This window comes from Dromiciops gliroides, chromosome 4, assembly GCF_019393635.1.
Source record: "Dromiciops gliroides isolate mDroGli1 chromosome 4, mDroGli1.pri, whole genome shotgun sequence".
Classification (NCBI taxonomy): Eukaryota; Metazoa; Chordata; class Mammalia; order Microbiotheria; family Microbiotheriidae; genus Dromiciops; species Dromiciops gliroides.
This window is the reverse complement of record NC_057864.1, coordinates 255,790,691-255,816,561: the sequence shown is the minus strand read 5'-3', so window position 1 is coordinate 255,816,561 and position 25,871 is coordinate 255,790,691. Positions and strand designations below refer to the sequence as shown.

The window sequence follows — 25,871 nt, the reverse complement described above, 5'->3', positions numbered from 1 at the left end:
ATATCCTTGCCTTACCCCTTTCTTTTTTTGGAAAGGCTTCTAGTTTATCTCCATTGCATATAATGCTGGGTCTTAGTTTAAGATAAGAGGTTCTTTGTGTGTGTGTGTGTGTGCACACGCGCGCGTGGCAATTGAGATTAAGTGACTTGCCCAGGGTCACACAACTAGTAAGTGTTAAGTGTCTGAGGTCAGATTTGAACTCAGGTCTTCCTGACTCTAGGGCCGGTGCTCTATCCACTGTGCCACCTAGCTGCCCCAAGATAAGAGGTTCTTAATCTAGTGTCCATGAACTTGTGTTTTTTTTTTAATTTCATAACTGTATTTCAATGTAATTTCCTTTGTAATCCAATGTATTTCATATTGCACCTTTTAAAAACCTTGTTCTGAGAAGGGGTTGATAGGCTTCACTAGATGGCCAGAGGGGTTTATGACACACAAAAAAGGTTAAGAACTTTTAAATATATACTCCTCAACACCCCCCCCCCATCCAAACTGTTGCCAAGGCCTGTTGATTTTACCTTTGCAGCATCTCTCCAACATGCCCCCTTCTCTTCTCTGACAGTGCCATCACTCCAGTGCAGGCCCTTATCACATCACAGCTAGATTATTGCAGTAGCTTGCCTGCTGGTGGGTCTGCCTCTTCTGAAGTCTCTCCCCACTCCTCTCCATTCTCCATTAAGTCATTAAAGTGATTTTCCTAAAACAAAGGTCTGATCATGTCACACACGATGCTCCCCATTCCTGACCCCACTTAATAAACCCTAGTGGCTCCCTATGCCCTCCAGAAGCAAATACACAGCGATCTGTTTGGCATTCAAAGTCCTTCATAAGCTAGACCTCTCCTACCTTTCCAGTCTTATTACACTTTACCCCCTGGACACTGACCTGGGTAGTCTGTGTACAAAACACTCCCATCTTTTGGCTTTGGGTATAGTCTCTGGCCATCCCACATGCCTGGAATGCTCTCAACTCCAACTACTGATCTTCCTGACTTTTTTAAAGTCTCAACTAAAATCCCACCTTCTACAGCAATCACAACCCCTCTTAATTCCAGTGTCCTCCCCCTTTTATTTCCTATTTATTCTGTATATAACTTGCTTTGTGTCTTTTTTTGCAAGTTGTCTCCCCCATTATATTATCATTTCCCTTGAAGCCGAAGACTGTCTTCTGCCTCTTTTCGTATTCCTAGTGCTTAGCACCTTCCTGGAACATAGTAGGTGTTTAATAAATGCTTATTGATTGCCTGATTTCCTCTCCTGGGCCTCCCTTTCCTTGTCTGTAAAATGTGGGGATTGGACCACATGATATTTAGCTCAGAAGCTCTCCAGGTCAGTTTGGGTCAGAGAATTCCAAGGGATTGGGCTTTGAAGGATAGATAGAATTGGGATAAACAACAAAGAATGAACAGGACATGTGTGGAGGACTATATAGAGGTAAATTAGCCAGATGGGTGGAGGAGTCTTAAGAGAGATAGAATTGGATAGTCAGCTTGGAGCTTCTTGCTGGAGGGCCTTGGATACCAGGCTTTGAGGAGTTTCATCTGATCTTCAACAGGGAGACATTGTATTTTCCCAGGCAGGAGATGGGGGTGATAAAAGAGGTCCCTAAAGAAGATAACTAATCCAATAGTTTTGCTAACCAGATCAGGGGAGATTTCAGGACAGAGGGGCCTTGGTAAGATCCTGTTGCAAGAATAATCAATCTAGGGCAAATCTTCTTAAACTGTGGGTCAAGACCCTATATGGAGGCACATAACTGAATGTGGGGGTTGTGAAAAATTTGGCAACAGTAAAAAGTTATGTATACCTATTTTATATGCCTATATATTTGGGGTCACGTAAAAATCTCTAGGGTGAAAAGGGGTCATGAGTGGAAAAAGTTTAAGAAGCTCTGTTTGAGAGGTCATAAGCTCATTGATTTTAAAGTTAGAAGATATCTTAGAAGACACTGATTACAACTGCTTGATAATACAGAGATTAGAGTGGTATCTCTGGAAATGGAGAGGGAGGTTTAGTAACAAGAAGCATTTCAGATCAAGAATCTGCCAGACAAATAGCAGGTGAAGCATGCTGAAGTAGAAAGAACACTGAACTGTGAATCCTAGGACCTGTGTTCAAATCTTGTCACTTACTAATCATTTGACCATAGGTGGTCAAGTCGCTTGGCTTATTTGGATTTCTGTGCGCTCATCAGTAAAAATGAAGGGGATGATCTTTAGAGTCCATCTCAACTCTATATGTAAGATTCTATAATAGAATTTTCTGGTTAAATAGAGGATAAAGGAGAGAGAGAGGAGTCAAAGGTGACTCTGGGGGGTCTGGAGAATGGTGCCGCCACTGACATAAATGTCAAAAGTGGAGAAGGGAAATGGAGGTTAGCTAAGACTGGCATCTCCTTTCCTACCTGGAGTAATGTCTTTACATAACCTGTTTGGCCAGAAAGTTGAATCTGGTTTTGCACCCTTAGAACAGTAGGGTCAAATGATCCCAGAGAGCCAGTGTTTTGAGTTCATAGGATCATCCTTTAGTCAAAGCCCCTGCACCCTTACTTTACAGATGAAGAAAATAAGACGTATTTAGATGAAGAGACTTGCTCAGTGATTGTTTAGAATCTGGGGGAATTGTAGTTTCCCCCAACTCTCCATCACTGCCTTGGGGTGGAGGGGCTTCTATAGCCCCAATGAAACTATGAGCTATTCTGTGCAGGGTGACCCAAGATGGACAGCTCATGGTGAAGCATTCTGACAAAACATAATCCACTGCAGAAGGGAATGGCAAACCTTGTACAGTACTAAAATGATTTTTAAAAAGGGGGGGGGGGCGCAGCTAGGTGGTGCAGTGGATAGAGCACCAGCCCTGGATTCAGGAGGACCTGAGTTCAAATCCGGCCTCAGATACTTAACACTAGCTGTGTGACCCTGAGCAAGTCACTTAACCCCAACTGCCTCACCAAAATAAATAAAAAGGGTGTGTGTGGGGGGGAAAGACATGCCATGGCCCATGGGGTCCTGAAGAATTGGACATGACTAAACGAGGATCATAGCTTTAGATTGAGAAGACACCTTTGGGACCATCTGGTCCAACCCCTTTCCCTCCCTCATCTTTGCGATGAGGAAACAAAAGTCAGAGAGACTGACTTCCCCAGGATGACAAAGGAAGTGAGTGGGGGTCTTGCTTGTCTTAGGACAGGAAGGCGTTTAGCAGTCACAGTGGAGGATTTGGAACTGGCAAGGTGTCTAGAACTCATCTAATCCTTCCCCTTCATTTTCCACATAAGGAACCTGAAGCCCAGAGGGATTAATTGACTTGTCCAAGGGCACATGGGTAGTAAATAGCAGAGCTGGGATTTAAATACAGGACTTCCTTCCATAGCACCATACTGCTGCCTTCCATGGAGTGAAGAAAGAAGCAGAGGTGGAAGGGAATTCACCCTTGTTTTAGTTCTTTATCTGGTCCCTAAAAAACAGACCTTTGTTGGGCTTCCCACTGCTACTTCTCCAAACTGATTGCTGTTTGTACTTTGGTGATCCCACCTCCTCCTTTACAGAATGACTGGAAGTGAGGAGGCCAACTTTTGATTCTCACTCCCTCCCACTTACTGCTCATACTTTCCATCAAACACACACAAACACACACACACACACACACAAACCCTTACCCTGAATGATTTCTGGTAGGTTCTGTAAATCCTGCTTTGTATGATTGACAAAGGGACAGGTCAGGGTGGATCTGTGGCCCTGGTAAAGAGTCTTGCCCTGGAGGCTACTAGGTGACTCAGTGGAAAGAGCACTGGAATTCAAATGTAGCCTCAGAACTTAAGAAGCTGTGTGACCCTTGGCAGGTCGCTTAACCTCCATCTGACTCAGTTTCCTCTATTATAAAATGGGAATAATAATTGTACCTAAATCCTAGGTTTGTTGTGAGGATCAAATGAGATGACATCTATAAAGCACTTAGCACAGTGCCTGGCACATTAGTAGGCATTTGGTAAATTCTTGTTTCCTTTCTTCCAATCCTCCCAAGATAAGCTTTTTTTTGGGGTGGGGGTGAGGCAGTTGGGGTTAAGTGACTTGCCCAGGGTCACACAGCTAGTAAGTGTTAAGTGTCTGAGGTCAGATTTGAACTCAGGTCCTCCTGACTCCAGGGCTGGTGCTCTATCCACTGTGCCACCTAGCTGCCCCCCGCCATAAGCATTTAATAGATACTTGCTTCATGAATGATGCTGGCTCACATCACTACATTCCAAATAGAGTAGAAGATCTCAAAAGGCAGGTATCTATTACTCGCTCAGTACTTTCCCTTAGCAGTCTTATAAGTAAATGTGGTCTTCTTCATCTTATCTGACAGTACACTTATGAACTTATAATAGTCTAATATGTGTTATAATTATCTACATATCTAGTCACCTCTTATTCTAGATTGCAAGCTTCTTGAGGGCAGGGACCTGTCTTAATTGTTTTTGTAGTCCTTTTTCTTAATCATAAACCCATTCCTCCTACCTAGCACAATTCTTTGTAGATCATGACTTCTAAATACCTGCTTGTTGAGTGAGTAAATAACTTTTCATGCCACTAATTTGCTGGGTAAGAAACAGTCTTGTGTAGTGGAGAGAGTTGGGATAAACTGGATTCAAGTCTTTTCCACTGAGATATACTGGCTGTGTAACCCTGTCCTCTAAGACTATACATTTGGAAGGGGGGCATGGACTGGGCAATGGGGGTTAAGTGACTTGCCCAGGGTCACACAGCTAGTAAGTGTCAAGTGTTTGAGGCTGGATTTGAACTCAGGTGCTCCTGAATCCAGGGCCAGTGCTCTATCCACTGCGCCACCTAGCTGCCCCTAAGACTAAACATTTTAAAGCATGTGAGAGTGATTGAAAAAAAAAAACACATTAATTAAGGACTTAATGTATACAACAATTCGTGCTAATTGCTGAGGATACTAACATGGTCTTTTCTCTGAAGGAGCTCACATTCTACTGGAGGAACATATATGGAAAGTTTCAGCAGCAAGTCAGATGGAAACAATCCTTGTTCCTTAGGGGGCAGGAGCAAAACAGATGGTAATGCCCCAAATCCTATCACTTTTCGATGTTGAACCATTCGAGGGTGCTCTGGATTTTGGTAGCCAGTCCTTTTTTTTCTGGGTCTTCACTTTGCTCATCCAAAGTCCTCTATACCAATGAAATCACAAGTCTGGTTAAAAAAAAATGCTTTAGGGGGCAACTAGGTGGTGCAGTGGATAGAGCACTGGCCCTGGATTCAGGAGGACCTGAGTTCAAATGCGGCCCCAGACACCTGCCCCTGGGCAAGTCACTTAACCCTCATTGCTCTGCCAAAAAAAAAATTGCTTTGTAAAGTTGGACAAGTCATTTCCCTTTTCTAAGCCTTATTTTCCTCTAATGTAACTAACATGAGGAGGTCAACTCTGATATCCGAGGTTCCTTTTACATCTCAGCTTTTCCAATCTGTTTTGGTGACCTTATCAGCTACCCAAGGTTCACCTGTCACTCCTATACAGATTGCCCCATATCAATAGTCAACCAACAAGCATTTATTAAGCACTTACTATGTACCAGGTACCATGTAAGGCACTGGGGATACATGTATAAAGAATGAATCTACCGAACAAGGAGTTTACATTCTAATGGCTATCTAATTTGAGTCTGCCTTCTGCGTTCTAAAGTCCTATATCAATTACACGTTTCTAATTGGTATTCTGTGAATATCTCAAACGCAAGAAAGAGAACTGTTCAAAACAGAGCTCCTGTTTCCCCCACTACCACCCTGAGCCCTCTTCTCTTACCAACTTCCCTGTTTGTGTGAGAACACCAACATCTTTCTAGCTACCTAGGTGCATAACTTTGATGTTATTCTTATCTCCTCACCTTCACTCCCCACACATATCCAATCAGTTGCCAGATTTTTATCATTTTTATCTTCACAACATCATTCACATACATGAAGATTCAGGTCAAATCCCACCTTCTTTCTTTCCTGGTCCATTCCCACCTCCTCTCCTCGATGCTAGCACCTGTCTCTCTGAGATTGTTGTTGTTTAGTCGTATTGCTTCTTTGTGACCCAGTGGACCATAGCACACTAATACTGTGCCTGGGGTTTTCTTGGCAGAGATACTAGAGTGGTTTGCCATTTCCTTCTCTAGCGGATTGGGGCAAACAGAGGTTAAGTGAATTGCCCAGGGTCACACAGCTAATGTCTGAGGCCAGATTTGAACTCAGGTCTTCCTGACTCCAAGTTTGGCTCTCCATGCACTGAACCACCTTAGCTGTCTCCTGAGATTATCTTCCATCTATTCTGTATATATCTTGGAAGAACCTGATTATTTCCATGGTATTTCCCCCATTAGAATCTGAGCTCCTTGAGAGTGGAAGCTGTTGTTGCCTTTCTTTGTATGCTCAGCACTTTTCCCAGTACCTGCAGTGTAATAAGTGATTAATAAATACTTCTTGATCGACTGTCTGACTGATGTCACCTTTGCCATTCCCACAGCCAACCGCTGCAATTCAGGCTCCTGGCACCTCTTCAGCTGGCTATTATAATAACTTTCTGTTCGGTCATCCTGCCTCTGGTCCCTCCCCTCTTCCATCCATCCTCCACAAAGCTTCCACACTGATATTCCTAATGGACAGGTGTAGGCATGTCACTTAAGTTCTCAAGAAGCTCCAGTAGCTCCCTCTTGGCTCTAAGATCAAATATTCCATTTGGGATTCCTATTCTAAGGCACAGAGTGAGGTAAGATTATGTCCAGGAAGCAGGTATGAAGAAAGTGAGATTCTTCACCACCAACTCATAAAATCTTAGATCAAATAAATACTACCTCCTTCACTAGGCCTATCCTGAGCCTCCTTCCCCCTTCCCTGGGAGCCCTCCCTCCACCACCCCCAGGGCCCTATGCAGAAATTACTTTTCATATACTTGTCTTTGTTCATGTTTTTCTCCTGGACAGAATGTGAGCTCCCTGAGGGCAGGGTCTATTTCCTTCTTATCTCTGTATATACAGGGCCCCCAACCATGACTTAATAAATGTTACAGGAGGTCAACTAGTATCTTGAATACATTTGTTTTCTTATTAGACTTTCTGCTACACCATTATCTCCTCATTCACATCTGAAGCTAAGTTCTCATTTTATCCTGTGCCTTAGAATAGTAACCCCATATGGCAGATAATAGTAATAATGAAAGTAATAATGAAACAAATTCAAATGAACCCAATATATTAATTGCCTGCTATGAGCAAGGGGAAGGTTTAGATGCTAGGGATACAAAGATGATGAAAAAATATAGTTGGTGCTCTCAAAGAGTTTACAGTAAAAGGAGAAGATAAGAAAAATACACAAATATTATAGAAAGTGGAGTATCATGGAGCAAAGGAAAGCCAGGCAAAATGCTGTGAGAAATCTGAAGATAGCAAGAGTACCTATCTAGTTCCATTTATCCAGAATCTAGATAACCAAAAAAACTAAGAATGCCTAGAACATTTAAAAAACAAAACATTCTTCAGGCTGTTTCTATGATAAAACCAAAGTTAAAAAGCTTTAGACCTTTAGGGTATACTTATTGGACCAGTATAAATTGAGCCCAGTTTCCTGTGCCTTTCAGTGTGACTTTAGACTGTTCTTTTCCTCTCTCTGGGCCTCAGTTTCCTCATCTGTAAAATAAGAGGAATGGACTGGCTCAGGAATTCTTAGCCTTTTTGTGTCAATGGATCTCCTTTGACAATCTGGTGAAGTCTAGAGATCTCTTTTCAGAATATGTTCTTTTCTTTCTTTTTTTTTTGCAGGCAACGGGGGTTAAGTGACTCGCCCAGGGTCACACAGCTAGTAAGTGTCCAGTGTCTGAGGCCGGATTTGAACTCAGGTACTCCTGAATCCAGGGCCGGTGCTTAACCACTGCGCCATCTAGCTGCCCCCAGAATATGTTCTTAAAACTGATATTGAGGGCAGCTAGGTGGCACAGTGGATAAAGCACCGGCCTTGGATTCAGGAGGACCTGAGTTCAAATCCGGCCTCAGACACTGGACACTTACTAGCTGTGTGACCCTGGGCAAGTCACTTAACCCTCATTGCCCCACAAAAATAACAACAAAAAAACCCCACTGATATTGAGTGAACACAGACTGAAGAATGCTATTTTTCACTTTCTTTCATTTTTTCCTTTTATTCAAGTTTTCTTGTATAAAATGACGAATAGTTCAATGTTTTACATAATTGCACATGTATAACCTATATCTTCTTACTGCCTTAGGGAGGGAAGGAGGGATAAAATTTATAATTCAAAACTTTAAATAAAAATGTTTATTATTATTTTTTAAAGTATATGTTCTTAAATACATAAAATGTATATATTAATGAAAATGAAAATAAATATTACAAATATTATAAAATTGAATTAAAACACTATCTATGGTAATACATAGTAATTGCTTACAGAGTTAACTGTATTGAAATAGTTATCAATTAAAAACAAAAACAAAAGGTATTGGATGCCAGGACTAAATGTGCTGGTATCTCATGGTGTCTAGATGTTCTCTATAGCTCTAATGTTCTCTGTTCTAATGTTTATTCCAGTGCTAGCTTTCTAAGTTCTGTGTTCTAATATTTTAGGTGCTTAGGTCCAGTCATAGCATTCTGTGGTTCTGTTAGCCAAAAGTGTAATTAAGATTCATAATGAGGACCTCATAAATCCCTTGCAAGATTCTGAAATACCTTCAGAACCACCAAACTGAGATTATATTATGTTCAGTAAAATTTAGTTTTCTGATTTTTATAATAGTTTTTTTAATTCTTAGAAAATCTGAATCTGTATATGACATATTCAAACAGGTAGAATAGAAATATTCTACCCATTATATTTAACATACATAACTCAAACAAGGATTTTGTAAATATACTTTATACGTGCTACAGTATAAAATGAATTTTCAGCAAATTAGACCATCCCATTTCTTACCCTTCTCTGAATAAAGGAGGCTTTTATTGTAATAATTACTTTTTTACTTCTTATTGAGGGTTAAGTGACTTGCCCAGGTTCACACAGCTAGTAAGTTTCAAGTGTCTGAGGCCGGATTTGAACCCAGGTCCTCCTGAATCCAGGGCTTTATCCACTGTGACACCTAGCTGCCCCCCCCCTTCTCCATTTTACAGATGGAAAGATGAAGGACAGAAAGCTACAGTAAGATATTCCAAACTGAAAAAGCAAGTTAATATTAGAGCCAGAGCTAGAATTCATAAACATAAAAATGCAAAATGCTTGTACACTTTGGAAATCCCATACCAAAATCTTATATGTTGTATCTTGTAAGTTTTTAAAAATACTAGACAACTCATACATTGGGGAGAACACAGGTCTTGGAATCAGATGAATTGGGTTTGAATCCTGCCTTCAATATATTAGAGCATATCATGGCACTTTTCTGAGACTTATTTCCTCATCTATAAAATAGGAATTGTCTCTGTACTAACAAGTTCCCAACTGGCTTCGTTGTGGGCAAAGAACTTTAGAATGCTAGAGTTTGAGTTGCAAGGGTCCTCAGAGTGTCGCTAGTCCAGCCTCATTTTACAGATGAGGTCCCTGAAGCAATGGGCAAATTGAGTGACTTAGCCAAAGTCCCACAGGACATTGAAAACTTTAATTCTTGTCTAAATAAAAGTTAATGTTGTGAACTAGAATGTCTGGTTTTGATTGTGTTTGTGGATCTGGTTCATATTGTGAAGTTCTTTTTTTTTTTTTTGGTGGGGCAATGTGGGTTAAGTGACTTGCCTAAGGTCACACAGCTAGTAAGTGTCAAGTGTCTGAGGCCATATTTGAACTCAGGTACTCCTGAATCCAGGGCCGGTGCTTTATCCACTGCACCACCTAGCTGCCCCCTATATTGTGAACTTCTTGAAGTCAGGGTTTTCTTTTTGTATCAAAGCACCCAGCCCCAACAGAGCTGGGCAGTTGGGTGAGTGTGATGGGGGTAGAATCTTGGAAGCTTAGAATGTACAATCTAGAATGGGCTTGAGCCCTTTCCTAGTCCCTCCTCTTTATTGTTCAGAGGAAGAGACAAGGGTGATAATGATGGTGGTGATTGTGATGGTGACCTTTTGTGAATGACAGAGCGTTCCTCAGAACCCCCATGGGAAATAGGTCATCCTAATGTCTTCACCTCATTTGAGAGATGAAGAAACTATGACTCATCAAAGTTAAGTGATCAGCCTGAGGTCACCTAGTTGGGTCAGTGGCAGAACCAGGACTAGGACCAAGGTCTTCAGACTCTCAATCTAGTGCTCTTTACAAGGGTGCCTTCCCAAAGTAAAAATGATGACGTGTCTGTCCTTCCTTAAGACTTATCATCCTGGCCTTAACATTTGATTTCCTTTCTTTTTCTCAGGAATGTTGCAAGTGGTAGAGAAAACCTCAGCTATTTTGCCTCTCATCTTTGCTTTTTATCTTTTTCTATTGGGAAATATGTGAAGAGAAATATTTTCATTGGATTTGGGGTGAATCATGGAAACCCCCCATTGACTTAATCAGGAAATGCCTTTCTGCTTTCTCTGCTCTGGCTAATTTTCCAATAGGTCAGTTACTGGCTTCTTTCATGGAGTCTGGGTCCTCCAGGAAGAACTTCTGATTCCAGGGAAGTCAGAGCACATTCGAGGTTTGGCAGAACAAGTGCCTCCCTCAAAAAGTTGTACTCAAGGGGATTTCTCATTGTAGGCCTTGTCCTTACCATGGTGCCAGGAGGTTCAGAGATAATAATGATTCATACTCATAGAGCAGTGTAAGGCTAACAAAGTCTATCAGAGAAGTTAGTGGAAGAATTGATATCCCCATTTTGCAGATCAAGAAACGGAGAGTCAGAAAAACAAAGTGACTTGTTCAGGTTCACATGACTAGTAAATGGTGGAGCCAGGACTTGAACCTGAATCAGAACCACACACTTCAAGCACTGACCCAACACTCCATTGTTCCATTGGCAATCTTCGGGGCGGGCGGCATAGAAAATACCCCTTCCTCCCTTCAATATAATTGAATTCACTCTGTGCTTGGGGTAGGGATGGAAAGATGAAAAATGAAATAGTCCCTGACCTCAAGAACTTTATAATTTCATAGCAAGATAAGATGCACACTAATTGCTGCCATTCTAGCTCATTAAATTGAATAGATTGTACTAGGGGCTTAGGGAATGTTAAGGAAAAAAAGGGAATAAGAGACTTGGAAGAGAGTATGGTTATCAGGGAAGCTTTCATGAAAAAGGCAGTACCAGAGTTGGCCTTTGATGGAAGAAAAGGATTTCAGTGGGAGCAAAGTAAAATTATATTTCTAGCCCTGGGGTGGTGGTGGTAATAGTAGTAGTATGGCCTATTCAAATGTACAGAGGCAGGATAAGCCAGAAGTAGACTGAGGAATGGAAAGTAATTAATTGATTTTGGCAGGAATATCAAGTGTATGAAGAGGAGTAATGTGAACTAAGTCTGGAAAGGTAGGTTGTAGTAGGCCTCAAATGCCGGTCTGAAGTTTGTATTTTTTCCTAGTGATAATAAAGACCCACTAAGAGAGGTGGGGTTTTTTTTTGGCAGGCAATGGGGGTTAAGTGACTTGCCCAGGGTCACACAGTTAATATGTGTCAAGTGTCTGAGGCCGGATTTGAACTCAGGTACTCCTGAATCCAGGGCTGGTGCTTTAACCACTGCACCATCTAGCTGCCCCCACTAAGAGAATTTTAATTTGTTAATGGTCAAAAGGATGATGATGAAACCCTGAACTAGCTTGGGAGCAATGTGAATGGAGAGAAGTCATCGTTTCTTATGTCACATTAATACTTAATTACACTCATCCACAACGATTTGTTTAGGCCAGTTCAAGGGGCATCTACTTTGTTTCCAGTTCTTTGCTACTTCAAAAAGCGATGCTAGATTATTTGGCATTTCTGTCTTTGATCTCCTTGGGGGCATAGGCCTATCGATGGGGACTTAAATGGTATAAACAGTTAAATAATTTTCTTAACATAATTTCAAATTGCTTTCCAGAATGGTTGGAAAAACTTATAGCTCCATCAACAGTGTATTAATGTACCTGTCTTCCCATAACCTTTACAACATTGATCATTCCTCTTTCTTGTCATCTTTGACAGTGTGCTATGTGTGAGATGAAACTTCAGAGTTGTTTCTATTTGCATTCATCTTATTATTAGTATTTTAGAGCATGGTTATTTGTGGTTTGCCATTTTTCTTCTGAAAACTAATCATGTCCTTTGACTACTTATAGGGAATGGTACTTGGTTTAATACAAGGCGAGAGAGAGAGAAAGAGAGAGAGAGAGAGAGAGAGAGAGAGAGAGAGAGAGAGAGAGAGAGAGAGAGAGAGAGAGAGAGAGAGAGAAAGAGAGCCCACGCAAGCCTGGGCTCTAATAACTTAGAGGACAGGAGAGGTCCCATGAAGGAAGTGGCTGCTGGCTATGCTTTGAGCAAGCTGGGGAGCCTATGAGTCAGAATCAAGGAAGGAATAAGTGCATAGTATATAAGGTCTTGGAGGGCAGGGACTATTTGTGTTTTTTTCCTGGCTTCCCCAAGGCTTCTGGCATATAATAAATGATTAATAAATACTTGTTTATTGATTGAGTCCATACATAGGGGATCAGTTGTGCAACTGTACAGAATGAAGTGATGGAATGTTGGGTACAGGTAACAGCTAACAGTGAGTTCTGTAGGAAGAAGAAAGAATTCATGAAGGGGACTGATATGAGTTTAGATTGGACCAGAAGACTGTCCCAATTATGTAACACCTTAAATGCCAGGCTAAATTTTTTTGTATTTTATCTTAAAGATTTAAGGCATTAGGGAAATAACTGAAGTTTTATGAGTAGAGGTGTGTATGTTTATATGTGACATGATCAAACCTGTGCTTTAAAAATGTCCATTTGGCAGTAGTAGGGAGAATGACTTCACAAGGGGAGAGACTGGAAGTGGAGAGACCAATTAGGAGGCTACTCAAATAGTCTAGATTAGAAGTGATGGAAGTCTGGGGCAGCTATATGGTGCAGTGGATAGAGCACTGGCCCTGGATTCAGGAGTACCTGAGTTCAAATCCGGCCTCAGACACTTAACATTTACTAGCTGTGTGGCCCTGGGTAAGTCACTTAACCCCAATTGCCTCACTTAAAAAAAAAAAAAGAAGTGATGGGAGTCTAAACTAGGGGAGAGGCTGGATGAGTAGAAAGAAGAGGATGAATTTTAGAATTGTTTTGGAGGTAGACTAGACAAGACTGGCAACTAATTTGATTGAGGAAATGATAGAAATTGAAGATGACTCTAAGGTATGAGCCTAGGTGACCAGAAAGATGGTGGTGCCCTTAACAAGAATATTGAAGTTTGGAAAAGGGATGGCTTTGGGAATAAACATAATGAATGCCACTTTTGTATATGTCGAATTGGAGGCATGTAGCTGGTGATGCCCATCAGTGAATTGATAATGAAGGACTAGAATCCAAAAGAAAGATTAGGGATGGATATATAAATTTGGGAGTCTGAAGAGATGATAATTGAACCATGGGAACTGATGAGATCACCAAGATAGAACATGTAGATAGAGAAGAGGGACAGAAGCTGGGGAATGTGTACTCTTTATTTATTTATTTCTTTATTTTTATGTGGGACAATTGGGGTTAAGTGACTTGTCCAGGGTCACACAGCTAGTATCAAGTGTCTGAGGCCAGATTTGAACTCAGATCTTCCTCCTGAATCCAGTGTTGGTGTTTTATCCACTGTGTCACCTAGCTGCCCACCCCCCTTTTTTTGGTGGGGCAGTGAGGGTTAAGTGACTTACCCAGGGTCACACAGGTAGTAAGTGTCAAGTGTCTGAGGCTGGATTTGAACTCAGGTCCTCCTGAGTACAGGGCCAGTGCTTTATCCACTGTGCCACCTAAATGTGTACTCTTAATGAGATGATGAACCAGCAAAAGAAACTGAGAAGGAATAGTTAAAAGTAGGAAGAGAACCAAGAGGAAGAAAGAGGTGCTTAATAAATCCTTTTTCATTGATTAAGTGGTCATTCAGTAAAGGAAAAAGGATTTATCAAGTACCTAGGTAACAGAATGAAGCCTGAGAAAATGGATTGAGCAGTTAAGAGAATGGGAGAGGCTAGTTTCAGTCAAGTGGCAAAGTCAAAAATGATATTAGGAAGTATTGAGAAATGAGTGAAAAGTGAGGAAATTAAGACAGGGAGTATAGATTACATTTTCTAAGAGTTCAGTTGTGAAAGGGTGAAAGATAAAAGCCTCTGGTATGAGGGGATAGCAATCAGGTGAAAGGTTTTGGTTTTTTTTTTTTTCGTTGTTTTTTTTTTAAGATGGGAGAGATCAGGCATATTTGTAGGCAACTGGGAAAGAGCTTGTGAATTAGAGGAGATTGTTACAGGGTGGAGGTGACTTTGGGGGAACAGAAGTGGGAAGAGATGGGGGGAGAGAGAGAGAGAGAGAGAGAGAGAGAGAGAGAGAGAGGGAATGAGAATGAAGGTGTGAGCAAACTCAGAGAGGAGAGGTTTAAGGAGATCAAGTGGAAAAGTTGGTTTTGGCAAGAAAAAGGGCTACCTTTCTCAGAGAAGAGGAGAATGGAGGATGAAAAAGGATTGGGTAGAGAGGAGGGTTTGAGGAAACTGGAGAGTTAGGTAGGCACCCTGGGTTTGAGGAGCTAGGAAAGGTTTGGAATAGCTGTTGTGGAGAATGTGATAAAGGGTCAATCAGGGAATAATAACAGAATCGCCACACAAAGTTTTAAAAAATCAATGCGAAAAAATTTGTTGTTGTTGTTTTTTTAATAGAATTCTATTTGAGGCATTGTTTTTTTTATTGTTGTTTGCCTCTTTTTTTTTTTTTTGCAGGGCAATGGGGGTTAAGTGACTTGCCCAGGGTCACATAGCTAGTAAGTGTCAAGTGGGTTTTTTTTTTACATGTAACTTGGGGAAAATTCTAAATAAATAAAATTTAAAAAAATTTTAAAAATTAGAATTGCCTTTAATCCAAGGGGGTGGGGGTGAGGGCTTCTTAAGGCTAGCATACCAAATAACATAAGCTGTGAAAGAACTTTTGAAATTTCAAATGCTATAGATATTGAAAAGACTGAATGATGTGTCATCCCAGCAAAAGTCTCCTTTATTCAAAAAGGATGGGGTGTAGGGGGCAGCTAGGTGGCGCAGTGGATAAAGCACTGGCCTTGGATTCAGGAGTACCTGAGTTCGAATCCAGCCTCAGACACTTGACACTTACTAGCTGTGTGACCCTAGGCAAGTCACTTAACCCTCATTGCCCCTCCAGAACAACAACAACAAAAAAAAATGAAAAAAAAAAGGATGGGGTGTTCTAATTTACAATATAGCCCATTTGAATTTCCAGTTTTCTAAGAATTAAAATACTGTACAATAAAAATCCAAAAGCCCTCAAGGGGTTTACAGTGTCGTTGGAGGAGATGGGATATAGTTAGAGAAATTAAAGCTATGATATATACAGTGGTTGTACACACTAGGTGAGAAGGTGAGGCTTGAACTGGGCCTTAAACTAGGGGCAGGGCTCAGATAAGCAAAGAGGAGGGGGAAGGGCAGTTTTAGGTGGGAGGGAATGGGCCTGGGGCCAGAATCTTGTGATGTATTGGGGGGAGGGGAAGGAGTAAGGAAATCAAATGAAGTTCTTCGGTTCTTAAAAGTTTGCAGAAAAAGAGATTAATCTTAGTTTTTCTCCCTCACCACTTCTAGTATCTGGTTAGCATTCTTCCTTATGTGCAACTTTGGCTCTGATCCATTCCTCTTTGGAAAAGAAGGGCAGCTGATTACTTCAATAAATCACCCTTCAGCGACTTCACACTACCTTACAAAGATTGGGTTCTTCTGCACAACTCTGGAGAAGAGACAGGAACCAAGTGAGAACAGGGGATTTCTAGGAAATTTCTAGAGACAAGTGCTTCTGGAATGCTGGGCCAAGCCCTTCCCCTCCCCCTTCTCCTTGGCAGTCTTCCCCATGGATGGAAAGATAAAAGTATCATTTGCAGGGGTTCTTAACCTGGGCTCCATGAACATTTAAAAAAAAAAAGTTTTGATAACTGTTTAAATCTGTTTCCTGTATTGCATTTTTTTATGCATTTAAAAACATTATTCTGAGAAGGGGTAAGCGTAGGCACTACTGGACTGCCAGAGTGGTTCAGGAATTAAGAATAAACCAATTTCCCCATGATACTAATGACTCTTCTTTCTTCAGTGACCTTAAGTCTGAGGACCCAGGGCAAAGTGGGACCCCCACATTTGGGACATTACAATTTAGATATGACTTCTTACAAATTAGGGCCCAGGTGGGCTACCTCAGTTCTGTACGGTGGAATTCCAAATCTGTGACTTTGAGGAACACACTCAGATGACTCAAGTGTTGACAAGGTGTTGGAATGAATGATAGATATATTGATAGGTGTATTATGATAGTAATCCCTTTTGACCTATCAGGTCATCCCCACCATACATACAGCGTTAAGTAGTTCCTTAATGTACACTTGTTCAATGAATGACTATGCAAATGAATAGGAATTTGGAGAAAGGCCCTAATGGAAAAACTCTGGATTTCCATGATGACAAGGGTCAAAAACTTGCAGAACAGAAAGGCCCAGTTGATTGAAAGGAGGCCCATTACTTTTTATTCCCATGTCCAGCCTCTGTATGTACTCCCTAGTTTGTGGTCGGAAGGGCCCCCCACCCGCTGCCCAGGATCCCGAGAGCCGGGAGAGCGGTGTGCGAGCTTGCCTACTGCGCCCGCCGTCGCCAACACTGTGACAGCAAGGGCGAGCTAGTGTGCTGCGTGCTCCGCTTTTCCGCCGGGCTCCCGGGCGCCCCTTCTATGGGCTCCGCCCCCTTGGAACGTTGCAACGTCGGAGCGTTCCACCGGTTGCTACATCGTAGCGAGGGGCGGGGCGCCTGTCAGGGAAGCCGGGCGGGCGGGCTGGGGCTCCGGCTCTGCCGTGCCAGCGCCAGACCCGCCGCCCCGCGCCTTCCCCAGCTCCGCGCCACCCTTTCCTCAGCCCCACATCTGCTCTCCGGCCCCGGTCCTCGGCTTCCCGCCGTGCCCCTCCGTCACCCAGTAATGGAATTGCTGTGCTCTGAGGGGGCTCGGCGGACGCCCCGGGCCGGGCCGGACCCTCGGCTACTTGGGGACCAACGCGTCCTGCAGAGCTTGCTCCGCCTAGAGGAGCGCTACGTGCCCCGCGCCTCCTACTTTAAGTGCGTGCAGCGGGAGCTCAAGCCTCACATGCGGAAGATGCTGGCATACTGGATGCTGGAGGTACCACCCGACCAGGACCCCCTTTGATTCCCCTTCCCCCTTTGCCCTCTCCCCTGTCCATGCTCCGGATACCTGGGCGGTCTGAATGCTGCGGACTACCCTGACCGCAGCCAACCAGAGTGCCCAGACAGCAGACCCCTCGGACCCCTTTATCCTGGCTTCCTGACCCTGGCATCGTGCTAACCCATTTCTGTATTGCCCTCTTCCATCATCCCCAACCCCCTTCAGCTTCCAAGTTATTTTGTTCCATGACCTTGCTTATCCGCATGGAGCCGGGACAGCTGTGCCTGGGGAATGGTTGGGGTGCAAGGAATATAAACTCTTCCACTTCACCCCGTGTCTCCCTTCCCCCGCTCCGAAACCATTCCCTTGGCTGAGCCGCCTCGGGCTCCTCTGCCCCCCCCCCCCAAACCCAGGGCCGGTTCCTGTCTCTGGTTGCGGGGTGGGGGTGGGGGGGGCGGTTCCGGTAGACAGGGAAATGAAAAGTGCGGGAGGAGGGGGCAGGAGTGTCTCCTCCCTTCTCCCGGGTGGGTGTGTGGAGGGGGGGGCGGGTCCCCATTCTCCCGCCATCGCGGGTGCCTCTTCCGCCGCGCGCTCTCCCCCCCCTCTTCACAGTCAGGGGGCCCGGGACGGGGGGAAGGAAAAAGGCTCAATGTGGAGTCATACCGAAGTCATCCTGCTGCTCTCCCAGGGGGCAAGGTCCAGATTCAGACAGACTAAAGGAGGGGCCCCTCAGACCTGCACCCACAGGGATAGGGAGAGAGTAGGCAATACTGAGGAAGTGAGGGACCCCTGGTGGAATGGAGAAGAAGGGGGCCCGATTTGGGAGAGGGTGCAGCCTCCCGCATGAGTTCTTTTGGTCACCCTTTTTTTTCTTCCTCCCAATAGTTCTCAGGTTCTCCAGCCCCCCCACCCCTTACCTCCCGATCCCCTAAGCCCCCGCCCCTTTCCTTCCTGCCCCAACAGTCACTGTCCCCTCTCCCCAAGGTGTGTGAGGAGCAGCGCTGCGAGGAGGAGGTCTTCCCCCTGGCGATGAACTACCTGGACCGCTACCTGTCCTGTGTCCCTACCCGAAAGTGCCACCTGCAGCTTTTGGGTGCAGTGTGCATGCTGTTGGCCTCCAAACTCCGGGAGACCACACCATTGACCATGGAGAAGCTATGTATCTACACTGACCACTCCGTCACACCCCATCAGCTCCGGGTAACATTCACAGGCATCTCTTCTCCCCCACCCCCACATGCCACATCTAGGTAGCATATACTTATTCGGTTCATCTTCCTCCCAGTTCCCTCCTTACAAGCCAGCAGTTTGGAGGGGAAAGTTGTTGAGCCTGTGTCTGACAAGTCTTTGCCTTGACCTGTACTGAGAAAGAACAAGGTCTGGGTCATGCTGTTTTTTGACTGAGAAGATCTGGGGTGAGGAAGACTACAAGGGCAGTAGGCAGCAGATAGGGTAACCCCCCAGTAAGGCTTCAGACACCCCAGTGAACTCTTCCTTCTGTGGGATTATTCCAACAGGTTGTTGCTTCTTGGGTCTTTTTTCAGAGCCAGAAATGTATGTCAGGTCTTGTCTTTCCTTGGCCGGTAATCCTCTTCTGGATCTCTCCTTGTCTGTATAGTCAGAGGGAGTTATTTGCCAGAGAATTAGTAGGGACTTCTATCAGTAGACCTGAGTTCTAGTTTGACACTAGCTGCATATTATTTCACTACTCTTAGCCTCAGTTTCCTTATTTAGAAAATGAAGACACTGAGTATTTACATTTACTAGCCTTCCCACAGGATTGTGGGAAGACTTCTTTGTTTTGTTTTGTTTTCTTAGTAAACCTTAAAGTGGTAAAGAAATGTGGAATTGTTATTATTACTCCTGCTTCCTCCCTCTTTCAAGCCCTCCTCCCCCTCCCTATCCTTTATTAAGACCAGTTCAATCCAGTAGGGGTAGTGACGTCTTGGTGACTTGCATGTCCCAAGATTGTATTTAGTGTTTACCATAATCTAGATTCAACCTTGTTAGAGGAGAGAAAATCTTCAGAATCTGGAAGTGGGGACAGCACTAATTAAGGCCTGGGGTGCTTCATTTCACCCTCTTTCTAAGCCAGGAAGAATAAGTTTACCCAGCCCTTCATTCTCTACTTCCTCTCTCTCTCACACACACACACCTTAGGGACTCCGTCCCCTGCAGAGCTGGTGTAGATAGAAAAAAAAATCCACCCCATTGCCTAAGGTAAAAGCAGGGTAGGCTGGGAGTAGACCTGCAGCTGCTTCCGATGTGATAATGATGCTCCCATTCTGGCTGCCCCTCCCTTTCTGACCACTGGTCTTTCATAACTTTGTGGGGAGAGTTCTGCCACCTCTGTATTTCAGGGGATGCGGCTCCCTGGCCTCTTGCTGGGAACTGTGTGGAACTGTTCTGATTCCCTCTCCTCTTGACTTGGGGGAGGGGAAGAACTGAAATGTGAAGGGGAGGAACGTAGAACCTTATATTTCTCTAGATCCTCAGTAAAGATGAGAGTAATGAGTGCTTAGCCCCTTGGATCTGGATGGAGTCATTTGATGCTTGTGGTTCGTGCAAAATAGGGGAAAATTGGGGAAGGAGGGGGAGGGTGGGGTTCAGAGCAGACCCCTCAAGAGTTGATCCACTGCCTTTTTTTGTTTGTTTTGTTTTTTGTTTGTTTATTTTTCAGGGCAATGAGGGTTAAGTGACTTGCCCAGGGTCACACAGCTATTAAGCGTCAAGTGTCTTAGGTCAGATTTGAACTCAGGTCCTCCTGAATCGAGGACTGGTGCTCTATCCACTGCACCACCTAGCTGCCCCCAGATCCACTGGCTTTTAAGGCCTTTCATCCTGGCCCTGGCCCAAGTTCCCAGGGTCAGAGTCAGTATGGGGGAGGATATTTAAGTGCCTACCATGCCACCAATGCTTCAGAGTATTTGAACTGATTGGATTGATTGGCAAAAGGATCTCAGGGTTTGGCCCCTGAGTGGCCAAGGGAGCAGTGGGGGAAAGCAAATTCATTTGGGCCTAGTGAATGGTAGGGGAGAGCAGATTTTCTGGTCTTGGGTCAGTTCTCCAAGACAGAAAGAGGAAATTGGAGTGGAGGGAGGGGAAGAGAGAGGGCCAAATGGTCCTTTGGGTTGGATGTGGTGGTTCTTGGTGAGTTGAGTTTTTTTGGAGCCAGTTCTGTCCTGGAACAGATTGGTTTTAGAGGTGTTTTGAAGGTGGAGGAGCTGCTTATTCTGTTGAAGTCTTTGGAGATTGTGGGCTTGCAAATAGAGATAACAAACCACATTTATAGAAATCTTTAATGTTGGCAAAGCAGGTAACGTGAATCGTTTCCTCATTTTCCAGATGAGGAAACTGAGACTCAGCCAGGGGACATGATATGTCCAAAAAGGTTTAGCTAGTTAGTGTCAGAACTAAGGTTTGAATTAAAGTCTCCTGACTTCTTGGTGTCTACTACTTTTTCTGCTTCACCATTCTGGGTAGTAATTAGAATAATAACTCATTTATACAGAGCTTGAAGGTTTACAAAGCACTAAACATACATACATATATACATCCATCCATACACACATATGCATATGTAAAATACATGCACACATGTCTAATTTTATTTGGGTAGGGGTAAGCAGGATACGGGAAATTGGGATGAGGTCATAAATTTGTCAGAAGAGACAAAAATATTCCCTACTCATACCCTTCTTCCTGAGTAAGGGAGAGGAGTCATGCTAAAATTATCTCTGAAGGCCTAGCCTAAACTCAGAGAATGTCAGCGTTGCAAAGATTATGTGAACCAATCTCCTCCTTTAGTAGATGAGGCTGTTTGAGGGCTAGGGAGGGGAAGGACTTGCTCAAAGTTCACCAGGTAAGTTAAGGGCAGAGTTGGCCTATGTTGGTCAGGACAGCGCACTCCCCATGATAACATGTTGCGTTCAAAGGGAGGTGTTTGCCCGGAGCTCTCAGCTGTTTTGGGACTGACTGGGGATTCCATTTGTAAGCTCTCCTACAAGGGCATTAGATAGCTGCCCTTTCCAGTCCTCAGGAATATTTCTTGTTCTCTCTTGACTCGGAGGGCTGAGGCTGAGGCTCAGGCCAGCATTTCTTTGTGAGGACCAGAGAGCAGCTTTTGGCTTGATTCATTGTAAGCCAGGAAAGTCTTGGCCTGGTGCTGTGTTGGTGGTGGGGATATAGTGAGGCAAATTCTAAATTCGAGACTGGGGTAGGGAATGGATGAGTTGTGGCTAGCTGCCAGGAGGAAGAGGCCTGGAAAGGGGTGGGGACTGGGGGTGGGGATGGGGGGGTTGCCATTCCTGTTTCAGTAAGGGGTCAAACCCATAAGTTTCTTCCTGAGATAAAAAAATGGTGAAGAAATCCTCCTGTGCAATTCGGAAATGGGGTCAGGGCTGGGAACACAAGACAAGAGGCTTGTGGAGGGGAGGGCAGATGGGAGTGCCCCGACTAAGGGTGTCTTGGTCGAAGGGACTGTCTTTGAGGGGAACTTCCAATGCAAATTCCCCACAGTCCTCTCAAATACCCACGGTCTGTATCCCTCGTAGCAAGTTGGCACACTCAGTCCACAGGAGAGCCCTCTGCTTCCTCACCTGGTGTCATTCCTGTGTAGGGCTGCTCTGCCCTCTGGCTGTGATGGATGGGTGGTGCCCACCTCCTTTACTGAGCATGCTGGGTTAGGCTTACTGTTTTTAAAAGCACTGGGTTCTTTTTCCCCTGGGCTCCCACAGTGGCCGTGGGGATCCTTGCCACCCCCTGTCCCTCCCTAACCCCTGACCCTCAAGCCCCACTATGGGGATGTGGGTTGGGTTGGGCAACTGTTCCTTTGAGGAACCTCAGGGGGCAGCTGGGCTGCTGTGTCATGGGAGGGCTGTCTTGAGCTGACCTGAGCAATGTCTCATTTTTTCAGCTGGGGGAAGGGAATCCGTATTCTGCCTCTTTTTACCTCGCTTGACCCCAGTCCCTAACCCCACAATCTCTTGGAGCTGTGAAGATCTGGGCTCTGAGAGAGCATTATTCCCACCCTGGTCCCTCATCTGAGACATACAGGGCTCTGCTCTGTTCCAGAAGTGGCTGCACTTAATAGTGGTGATGAGGTAGTATTTTCCATAAGTTGGAGAAGTGCCTCGAAGCCCAGAAAAGCAGAGCATGCTTGAATTATTCCCACCCCGAGTGAGAACACTCCAGCATTCCAACGTGCATCTGCTCCCCAGTCTGCCCACATTCCCCAGGCTCTCCCTAGGTAGAATGCCCTGATTGCTTTTCCTAGTCAAGGATTAGCTTTGGCCATTACATTCCATCCCAGTCACTGTCTTATCTGTCCTCTCCCCTGACTGCTACTAGGACTGGGAAGTGATTGTCTTAGGGAGACTCAAGTGGGACCTAGCCGCCGTGATTGCTCACGACTTCCTGGCACTGATTCTGCACCGGCTTCCAGTGCCCCTGGACCGACGGGCATTGGTCAAGAAGCATGCCCAGACCTTTCTAGCCCTCTGTGCTACAGGTAAGGCCTCTTTCCTTTCTCCTGCCCCTTGGCCTTGTCCATACCAGTTGGGATTGGAGATGGGGTGGTGAGAGCATCATGGATTCTCTTCTTCCAGAATTTGTTTTTGGATTAAGATTAAACACACACTCTCTCTCTCTCTGTGTCATTTTATCTACATCCTTGCTACCAGAGAGGGCTGTTTTTCTCTCACAAAAAACACCACATTGTCTGATGAGTGCCTAAGTCCGATATCTCTAGGGAAAGAGGCCAGTCTTCCTCAATTACAAGTGTTTTACATCACCAAATAGTTCTCATCCCATCATTCCCAAGTTTTCTTGCCTTAGTTTCACCTCATTCTCTTATTTCTGAGGCAGGAGTGTTTGCTTTCTGGGGGTTGCTGTGACCAGGATCCTAGATCCTTCATTCCCTACAAATAACCCCCACCCCCATTATCTTCCTAGATTATACCTTTGCCATGTATCCACCCTCCATGATCGCAACTGGCAGCATTGGAGCTGCTGTACAGGGCCTGGCTGCCTGCCCCTTATCTTCGGATGAGCTGACAGAGCTGTTGGCAGGGATCACAGGCACTGACGTGGTGAGTGCCAGGCAACAGAGGTGGGGTCTGTAGTTCAGTGGTGATTCCCCACATCAGACCAGCTCTGGGGAAGGTGGTGAGTGGGTGGTGTTCTTAGAGCAGCCAGCAGGGGGAGATGCCCTTCAAATACTCAGGGTCTCTGACTCTGCTATGGCTGGAAAATAACTTCATCTCCTTTCCCTAGAGAGGGTTTGAAGCTTCAAATCTCCTGCCCTGTTTTGGGGGAAAAACAAACTTAAAAGTGGCCCACTTTTAAGGGTGAAAGGCTCCCTCTCTATTATTGCCCCTCCTTGCCAGGGCCTGTGGTGAAGGGAGGAGGAGGAGAGTACAGCACTAGTCTTGCTTGCCACATCCTCTTGTCAGTTTCTGAGAATCGATGGCAGATTCCCCGGGATGGGCTGTGGCCTGAGCCTGCCCTGTTTCCCCTCCCGCCCATCCCCCACTTTCAAATGTGGTAACAATAACAATAATAATGATGGGCATTTATATAGTATGCTTTACATGCATTATTTCTTTTGATCCTCAAAACCCTTCAAGGTAGAGGTTATTCCCATTTTAGAGATGAAGAAACTGAGGCTGAGAAGTCAGGTGACTTGGAAATGGTCACACACTAAGAGTCTGAGCTGGGTTACAAACCTAGGTCTGGACTTGCACTGAGGTTTACAGGGTTTCAAATCCTCCTTCTGACATTTACTAGCTATGACCATAGCCAAGTCATTTAACCACTCTAAGCCTCAGTCTACTGTCTGTAGACTGGGGATAGAGCTGCAGGACCAAACTTAAAGGCTTGTTTGGTTCAAATTGCAACCCACTCAAAAAGTATACATGTCATTATTACCATATACCATATCATATACCCTGATTCTTCTCAGCTCACCCCTCACCAGCCAAAGCAAATGGGGGGGGCAGCTAGGTGGTGCAGTGGATAGAGCACCGGCCCTGGATTTAGAAGGACCTGAGTTCAAATCTGGCCTCAAGACACTTAACGCTTACTAGCTGTGTGACCCTGGGCAAGTCACTTAACCCCAATTGCCTCACTAAAAAAACAAAACAAAACAAAAAAAACAAAGCAAATGGGAACATGTAGGAGGAGGCTGGGAATGACTTCCTCTCCTCTCAAGAGCTCTTTTGCTCCCCTCCTAGCCTGTCTCCTGTCTGCCCTTTAACTGTTCTTTCTCTTCATCCTAACCCCAGGACTGCCTGCGTGCCTGCCAGGAGCAGATTGAAGCTGCTCTAAGGGAGAGCCTTCGGGAGGCTGCCCAGGATACAGCAGTCACAGTTCCCAAGGCTCCAGAATATTCTGCCAACCAGGAGCCGAGTCAGACCAGCACCCCAACAGAAGTCACAGCCGTTCACTTGTAACTCCTTCCCCACTCTTCCCCATTCCTTCTCGTGGGCTACACAAGGGAGGAAAGAACACCAACCCAATCCCAACCCCAGCCCAGCCTCTGCTCTGAGAACCAACTTTGCCGTCAGCTGGATGTCCGGGCCCTGGGAGCCGTGGCTCCTCCTGAGCCAGAGTTTGAGACGGGGCAGGTTCTGCCCCACCTGTGGGCCTGCCCAATTGTCAGATAGGGAACTAGTTTGATCAGACCTAGGCAAAATTGTTTAGTTGGCTCTTTCTCTCCCCCCCACGTCCCCCCAGGGGTATTTGCATTTAGACTTGAAGACTTAATTCCAAGCCGGCTAAGTGCTTGGAGGAAAAAAATTCAGGCTGGGGGTGGGGATCCTCCCTGGAATTTTATGGTGCAGCATCAAGCCAGCCCTCAGGAAGAGAAAGGCTAAGGCCTCAGTCTGGGGGGGTGGGGGGGGGGTTTGAAACTTGCAGCCTGATTCTTCCTTGAATTGCTTCCTGCTCAGCTTGCTGAATGTGCCCCCTGATGTCTAGTCAGGGCTGGGGGTGGGGGAGTGGCTCCACCGATTAATTTATTATGACCAGGTGCAACAAAGTGATCACAGTACAACGCCAGAGGGACCGGGGAGCCTTCCTCTGTCCTCCAGAAAATGACCCTTTCCATGTGCCTCCTCCCACCTTCCTCCCATCCTGTTCCCCCCCATTTGGCTGGAAAGACTTAGTGCCAAAGATGCTGCTATAGCTTGGGGGGAAGGAGGGAGGAAAGGGGCTGCAAACCCCTCTTCCTCTAGCCCTGCTCCTTGAGGTGTGAGAAATGGACTGAAGGGTACCTAGGCCTCTCCCAGGGGAGGGAGGCAGGCCCTGTTCGCTGCACAGGTGTCCCTGGGGCCACTACCTCGGTCCAGGAGGGGCAGCCCAGGCTACCTGAATAAAGATTCTGGACTAGACCAAGCGTCAGGTCTTTCCTGTACTAATTAGCTGTGGGGAGGAGGTGGTGGTCTGCTTCTTCTTGGATAGGAGTCCAGGAGTGGGCAGGGAGGGAAGCAACAGGTTTCATTAGTCTGGGGCAGGGGCGGAAAGATGATTGGGGCCTGCAAGGCTCAGACTGGGCTT

General features: G+C 45.1%; 1 protein-coding gene across 4 annotated transcripts in view; it reads left to right on the top strand.

Moving 5' to 3' along the window:
• The window catches only part of CCND3 (cyclin D3), a 126,573-nt gene extending 100,863 nt beyond the window's left edge, over positions 1-25,710 (top strand). For 2 of the 4 annotated variants that reach the window (XM_044005243.1, XM_044005241.1), the window contains 3 exons: positions 22,665-22,824; positions 23,268-23,404; positions 24,599-25,710. In XM_044005243.1, the coding sequence (XP_043861178.1) occupies positions 23,282-23,404; positions 24,599-24,766 (291 nt within the window). In that variant the 5' untranslated portion in view covers positions 22,665-22,824; positions 23,268-23,281 and the 3' untranslated portion in view covers positions 24,767-25,710. Of the gene's footprint in view, positions 1-16,949; positions 17,313-17,903; positions 18,012-18,299; positions 18,516-22,664; positions 22,825-23,267; positions 23,405-24,598 lie in introns of those variants that run through there. The other 2 variants (XM_044005239.1, XM_044005240.1) reach the window with 2 other exon arrangements.
• Positions 25,711-25,871: the final 161 nt, after the last annotated feature.